General features: G+C 35.3%; 2 protein-coding genes and 1 long non-coding RNA gene across 9 annotated transcripts in view; all 3 read right to left on the reverse strand.

The window, feature by feature from the left end:
* Positions 1–1,487, reverse strand: part of LOC109536152 (anaphase-promoting complex subunit 2) — a 23,640-nt gene extending 22,153 nt beyond the window's left edge. For 3 of the 6 annotated variants that reach the window (XM_048669487.1, XM_048669486.1, XM_048669485.1), the window contains exon 1: positions 631–1,480. In XM_048669487.1, coding sequence (XP_048525444.1) covers positions 631–1,223 — 593 coding nt within the window. In that variant the 5' untranslated portion in view covers positions 1,224–1,480. Of the gene's footprint in view, positions 1–630 lie in introns of all 6 variants that reach the window. The other 3 variants (XM_048669488.1, XM_048669491.1, XM_048669492.1) reach the window with 3 other exon arrangements.
* A 678-nt stretch (positions 1,488–2,165) lies between these two features.
* Positions 2,166–4,762, reverse strand: LOC109536183 (nuclear envelope phosphatase-regulatory subunit 1). 2 transcript variants are annotated; one of them, XM_019902291.2, is made up of 4 exons: positions 4,601–4,762; positions 4,470–4,550; positions 3,467–3,601; positions 2,166–2,392 (listed from the first exon to the last, which is right to left on the reverse strand). In XM_019902291.2, exons 1-4 carry the CDS (start codon positions 4,626–4,628, stop codon positions 2,244–2,246), a joined length of 393 nt encoding a protein of 130 aa, XP_019757850.1. In that variant the 5' UTR covers positions 4,629–4,762; the 3' UTR covers positions 2,166–2,243. The 2 variants fall into 2 exon arrangements, with proteins under 2 accessions (XP_019757850.1, XP_019757851.1); XM_019902292.2 differs by having other exon boundaries at positions 4,470–4,541; positions 4,601–4,757.
* Positions 4,763–5,701: 939 nt separating this feature from the next.
* LOC125505513 lies at positions 5,702–6,524 on the reverse strand. The gene is made up of 2 exons (XR_007282233.1): positions 6,239–6,524; positions 5,702–6,136 (listed from the first exon to the last, which is right to left on the reverse strand). It is a non-coding gene; the product is annotated as an uncharacterized LOC125505513 (long non-coding RNA).
* Between the last annotated feature and the right edge of the window lie 127 nt (positions 6,525–6,651).

Here is a 6,651-nt window from a genome sequence, read left to right on the forward strand (position 1 = left end):
TTTTTTTTGAGTTGCAAAATCCACTTGAACATGACGCTGCTTTTTTCGAAGTTTCTCAAGAACCATTCGTTTTGGCATCGTTGGATAGAGAATTGAATGATCATGATCCTCATGACCCCCCCTGGATCCGCCCTTGACCCCGTTATAGAAAAACTCACTATTTTTTGTGCTTTATGGTCTAGCAGAAGTTTGGAAGCGGTCGAAAATTGGACTTCCAGATTGCTGTTAGTTCGAGCGAGCCGCGGCGACATTTACCCATATCATGACTAGTGAGTTTTATTTCAGTTTAAAGTTCTATACCTATAAAAAACATCCTTTATTATTATTATTAAATAAAATTCGCATATCTCTGACGGCGGCTTATTCAATGGTCATGGAAAATCTTAGCGCATTCTAATTTATCGCCCCCTAAAACCCCCCACACCACAATCAAGTTTATTTTTTTGATCTTAGCTTTACACCCTGTACTTTGAAAACCGTAGATTAGACAAATTAGGGTAGTAAATCATCGTGTTTACACCCCTGGAATCTGTGGTAGGATTTTGTACATACATTTTGCAGACACCCTGAATATTCGGAGTTTTATTTTGATTACTGTTTTCCTCAGACATCATCTAGGTATTTACTTACCGATTTGTTTCCTGCAATAAATGCAAGCAATTGCAACTGTCCTGATCACAAGCCGCACAATGTCCAGAATCAAATCCAAGATAGCTGTCTACATCCTCGATTCTTAAAGCTGTCTCATAAAAACTCAGAGTAACAGCCTGATAATTCAGAGGCGATTGGGCCAAGACGGTCGCTTTTAAAATTAACTTTAAAGCATTATTGATGGTTTTCTCATTGTAGGGTATTTTTGTAACATGTGTACATTGTCTAAAAAGCTCCAGTCCAGACGTAATTTTATCCATCTCTTTGTAATTGTCATAGAGTGATTTGACTGCATTATAGAACTGATTAAGGTCTTTATTGTGGAGTTCCGATTTCTGAAAATATGACCAAAATGCAGGAACGATTTCATCGCGAAATCGTTTTTCCACTTGGTTAATGATAAGTTGTTGAAGGAAATCTTGCAAGCCATTCGCTTGCATATAATTACACAGTTCCTCAAACTGGGATTTAAAAAAAGTATCTTCTTGGTTGCATGTACTAAAGTCGTTTAAAATTGGAAATATTTTCTGTGAAAGAGCCCATGCTTTTTTACTATCTGGGGACTCATCCATTGCTCTTTGCAATTTTGATTAACTTGTAACATCAAACAAGCTATAAATGGAAAACTTTCATAAAAGGGGTATCTGCGTAGAAAGGCGCACACTCACTGTCACAGTCAGATTTGTGGGTAGATTTTTAGATTAGATTAGTTAGCTTTTTGAGCAAAAACACTGCAGTTTCTTAACTAAATTTATCTAAATCCAAAATAGTGTTATTGTAGGTTATTCGCACCAAAGATAAAGAGAAATAGACAGATACGCACAGATCACAAAAGTTATCACTTTGTCATCTGTGGCACTCGTTTAGTATGTACCAGAGACAAGGGATAATTATTTCTTGTCTCTGGTATGGATATGGGTGATGGTGTCGTTTGAGGTTCTCGGAATTTGTAGTTTTCTCTATTCTTGCCTTAAAGATCACTTCAAATTAAGCACTCTCAGTGAAAATTTTTCCTGAAGGATCCATAAATTAAGTCAAAAAACATTTACAAACTTTAAGGAAAATGGCCGCTCTCATGATAAATTTCAAGCGGTGTTGCCAAACTGCGCAAAATATTTTAAGTTAATGAAAACTGTTTCCTTGGATGAACCACCATGTAGATTCATTCAATTTGGGTTAGATAGGGTTATATAGGCACTAGCTACCATGCTAACACAAACTGAATTAAGTGGTTCATTCATTTTGAAATAATACTTTATATTCATTGTTACATATAAACTGTTAATAAATGGGTGAAATACTTGGCAACACCGCATTGTGCTGAATTCTCCAGAGAAATATAAACAATCCAGCAACTGACTATCAACATGCTACATAATCCAATAAAACGGCCTTACTGACGAGTCCATTTAAACGCCACACTTGCCGAGCGGGTTGGCAAGTGTTTATTTTCAGCCGCCCATTCTGGGTCAGACGCTACTTTCATGTTGCTCCTGCGGGAGGTAAAAGGCGCATTTATTTAACTCAAATCTGTTTAGTGAATATTTTTGTGGTTACACAATATGAACACATTTTTTTAATTTAAATAAGCATCATGTAATATTTGTAGGCCTTGGTCGAAGTATAAGCTTTCCTGTGTCATCGCAAGACATATTGAAATCCCTTAGCACTTCCCTCGTGCGCGACGTGATTATAGATCCAGCGATTACTCTTTTATGGACACCCAGCAGTAAAATTATCACTGAAAAATATTAAATATTTTGTCACATATGAAGCAAAATTATTCCAAATAATTATTTATAAAAACTAAGCAAACCTTAACCTAGGTTTAGCGCTAATATTATGAGGGTTCTGTTATTGAAAAACATATTAATTTAGCTCTAACTTGTAGGGGGGCGCCATCAACATGACTTTTTAGAAGTAAACATTCAGATTTTTTACGGTGAAAAATTTGCAATTTTTTGCTTCTTGTTGGCCAAAATAAAAAAAACTGGTACAGTGTCTGAATATTTTCATATAACACAATCATATTTGTTCCTTTCTTTATTTCTCCATTGGGATCTTCCATAGAAAGGCATCAAGGTGTGTTGAAAATCAAAATGAGCGCTGGCCGGCAGATTTTTTGAACGGTCGTAATCTTCAACGGACGATATCTTTCTTATTTTCGACCCACAACTTTCATGTTCGCTATTGGGCAACTTCTTAGGTCGGAAAGAATCCAATCAGGCCAAAAAACGCGATTGCAAAATTCTGATTTTTGGTCGAAAATTTCATCAGGGTAGGTAAGAGGTCGATTTTTCCAAAAAATTCAATTTCCTCAAAATACCTCGAGTGATACATCATTTTCATCGGAAGGAGACAAGGAATGCAACGAGCTAATTAAAAGACACCGGGGCCTTTCCAGAGAGAGAATTTATCAGGTTTAAAAAATTCGAAAAATTCAAATTAAGCGTTTGAAAAATTATATTTCTCTGGGCCGGCTGTTTATGGTCACTATTATTAACGTTTTAAAGAAATATCTGATTAAGAAACAATTTCGATCAGAAAACTATATACCCCACTGTGCGTCGATGTAACGATGTAACTTTTTATAAGCCCCCCCCCAGATCAAAATCCTGGATTCGCCACTGTCCTGAACCCTTAAATTAATTGCCAAAGCAACAGGGCTGATTAAATAACCGAATCCAACTGCTAAAAAACTGTATACATTAATTTTTACCCTGCGACACATGGGTGACTTAATCGTTCAACTTAAAAATATCATATAACGAAATACAGTATTTTAATATTATATTTGTATATTATTAACACTTACCAAGGATGACAGTAGATAAAATAAAAAATGGATGGTTGGTTAGCGATTGCGAAAGTGACACTATCCGGGTTTCAGGATCAAAAATCCATTGACTACCGCCTGTAGCAACGCATACTGATATTACTGCCAGTACAACTAAAAACCAAAAAGAAAGATATACAAAAATATATAAAAGCAGTACGAATATCTACGTACAACAGTATAGTAAGTAAATAAAAGTCGTGAAATATGTTTTTAAATCCGAAATACAATGAATCGGTCTTCGGTCATAATTTATTGCTGATCCAGCAGATTCGCACCCAAATTACTAGGAAGTGGCTTGGATATCCTTCAATGGAACAATTAGTGCAGTCGGATTAGATTAGATTTTTTCCGGGCACTAAATAGATGAAAGTAAAATTTTTTATAATTAAATTTGGTTTTGGCACTATAACTTGTTTTGAAGGTGTCTGTATACTTTATAAGTGGTATAAATTTTAGTTCCAGATATTCATAACTTTCTGGTCATTCCTATTTGTTATGTAAAAAGGACTCTTGCCAGATTCTAAACACATTTTTCTTGAGACGTCGGAGACTTCTTTGAGGCTGTATTTTACTGGTAAAGAGTTATACTACAACGTACAGTACATGAAAATTTAATTACTGACTGACCAAATAAAGTTATGGTACCATTTTCTTGAAACAAAACTAAATTAATTATTGAAAATTAACAAAACGCTGAAATCGACAGCTTTCTCCAGATATTCAGTTTTCCCGTGGACGACAGGAGAACGTGTTGTAAAGGATTACTAATTAAGGAATACTTGGTACCATTAAAATTGCTTTCCGATAATCTAGGGCTACCAGAAAACAAAAAATGAGTTGGACGGGCATCACTGTCACGGTCTTCATTATCCCAACCATATTATAATAATGGTGTTTCTTTGATTTTTTCGTTTATGGCATACTTTTAGATTTCGTTTATGGCATACTTAGCTTATTATCAACATAAAATAATATTTACTTCTCCACCTGGTAGTCGAAGGATGTAAGCAAGCTATAACTTCGGTAAGACGTCTCTCAAAGGCCTTTAGATCTGCAACATCTACTTTATAGGTTATGAAATTTGATTATCTACGATGTAATCAGCTTTACCTTCGCAAGCTGTTTGCTCCACAGACATTTTTAAAGTCAATAAATCGTAGCTAATCTTCTGGGAAGTACTTTATTCCTTCAATTTACYCACTTTATATTTTCTGTTTGYGAAACAATAACCTASAAACACATTAAAACAAACACAASTGWCACYACAGAATATCCCCCCTGGTAATGGTAGCAAAATAGGGTTAAGTTGMTATGCTCTTCCTCTATACAGAAACGCATAWTGATGCAACATARCCGGTTCCAGATAAACTTACTGTGTAGKATAAAATAATTAAACAACCAAACAGAWATAAACMAAATTTWAAAAAATTGGGGCACTAGGGCTTTGGCATGTAAAGAAATTTTCTTGAGATTGTCATAGCTGAAATTTTGTCGTGTAATTTTCCATTTAGTCGTAGYTATAAAATTAATATRCGGTTAAGAAATTAATTTGATTAAWTTATCATTGAGTGAGGCCACAACACTGTGCTTCTTCWTCAATTTGCGAATATCTGAGAAAGTTGGATAATATAATGACTAAAATACATAAAATGATTGTTAACGTTYCTTATGGGSAGTGCAATRGTTGCTGAAATTTMTTAAAACTTGCATTATTTATAAAGYAAAATTAACATTGAGGAAAACAATCAGTGAAATTGTTCAAGTGACAAATGRTTTTAAGCAATGCCAGAAAATTCATWTRTCACATTGTTGTTTCAGAGCCGAGCAAATCAATCATCTTTCAGAAAATATCCCGACAAAGGGARCAAATATTTGTTGCGAATAGTTCAGAAAGCAACAAAAAAAAGTTGTAACTGATTTGCTGACTACGTATTTAATAAAAAATTACATAATACGTTTTCTTTTATTGACTTGATATATTTATTAGGCTGATAACTGTAAATCAAGCTTGCAGTTTTCGGCCTGATAAAACGTGATGAATGCAATACAATCAAATACCCGATAAATTCGTCACATTCCATCGAGTTTCGGGCGCCCAACGCTTGGTGGCCAGCTAAATTGACATTCAAAATTCATAACAGCAGTTCTTTAGGGGGATATTCTGTGATTTCTCTCATATGATTGCTGTCACCACGCTGTCACCTCTGTTTGTTTTCTCCATCAGCTTTCGGTATTTTATATGATGGAAGTAATTTTTCCAATTGATATTTGGCTCACATTTTAACAGTTTTATTGAATTAACCTTTAGTAGATATATTCAAGTTCGGTGAGTCACACCACATTCTCATTCATTTTGCGCGTTTGGATTCACTGTAAAGCTTCATAGTTAACATTTTCAGGTTAAAGTGCAGTCCATACAGTGAGGCTGAAGCTAAATAGCATATCCGTTCAAAGCGGTCAGCTGCAAAAGATTACGAGAGAAAATATAGCAGGAATCACTGTGCAAAGTTTATTGGTAATTAACTAGTTACCTTGTCGTTTGAAGACACGCAAATCCCCAGGTGGTTGGCTGTTGCGTTAACTTAAAGTACACTTGAAGTTAAGAAGTTTCGGTATGGAAAACTCTTGGATAGTACATGCATGTCTCTAAAAAAACGTTTATACAATTTTAACTAATCAGGAACGCCTCAGGCCCTCGCGGAACATTAGCCAAACGCTTAGAGCATGTGCGTTTAACAACGCGCTCACCTGCTAGGAATTCCTTTTACCAACAACTTTTCTTAGTGGTAGTTTGTTCAAAAAATCGTTTTTTTGCCATCCATTATTTTCGAATAAACGCCGGGACACATTTATCCGATCAGAGTACCTTCCGTCGATGCCCCCAAACAATCGGATCCGTACCGATCGGAATGGGGAAGGCACACGTTTCAGTTTTCATACACCGATTTTTGGCTCCGATAGTCATACAGTTTCCATTCGCAAATCTAAGGGCAAACAAAATTGCAGCGGAGCTTTGGAAAAATGTTTGCAATTTTTCGCGGGTATGACAAATAATAACAACATCTTTCAATTTTGGACATTCAAGTTTAAATTCAACTTAGAAATCTAAGTTAGTTTTATTGTAAAAATGAATTATTCCAATCCAGAAAAGCGCGACATGA

Source organism: Dendroctonus ponderosae, unplaced genomic scaffold (genome assembly GCF_020466585.1).
Source record: "Dendroctonus ponderosae isolate FM_Combo_2020 unplaced genomic scaffold, Dpon_F_20191213v2 Dpon_F_20191213_8, whole genome shotgun sequence".
NCBI classification, from domain to species: Eukaryota; Metazoa; Arthropoda; class Insecta; order Coleoptera; family Curculionidae; genus Dendroctonus; species Dendroctonus ponderosae.

What these genes read in the sequence shown, in the direction of transcription:
- LOC109536183 (XM_019902291.2), bottom strand. Translation starts at nt 4,628, where the DNA reads ATGTCTGTGGAGCAAACAGCTTGCGAAG. An exon ending in GGAGCAAACAGCTTGCGAAG is followed by an intron (nt 4,551 to 4,600) that starts GTAAAGCTGATT and finishes CCTATAAAGTAG; the next exon opens with ATGTTGCAGATCTAAAGGCC. An exon ending in TTCGACTACCAGGTGGAGAA is followed by an intron (nt 3,602 to 4,469) that starts GTAAATATTATT and finishes TTTGGTTTTTAG; the next exon opens with TTGTACTGGCAGTAATATCA.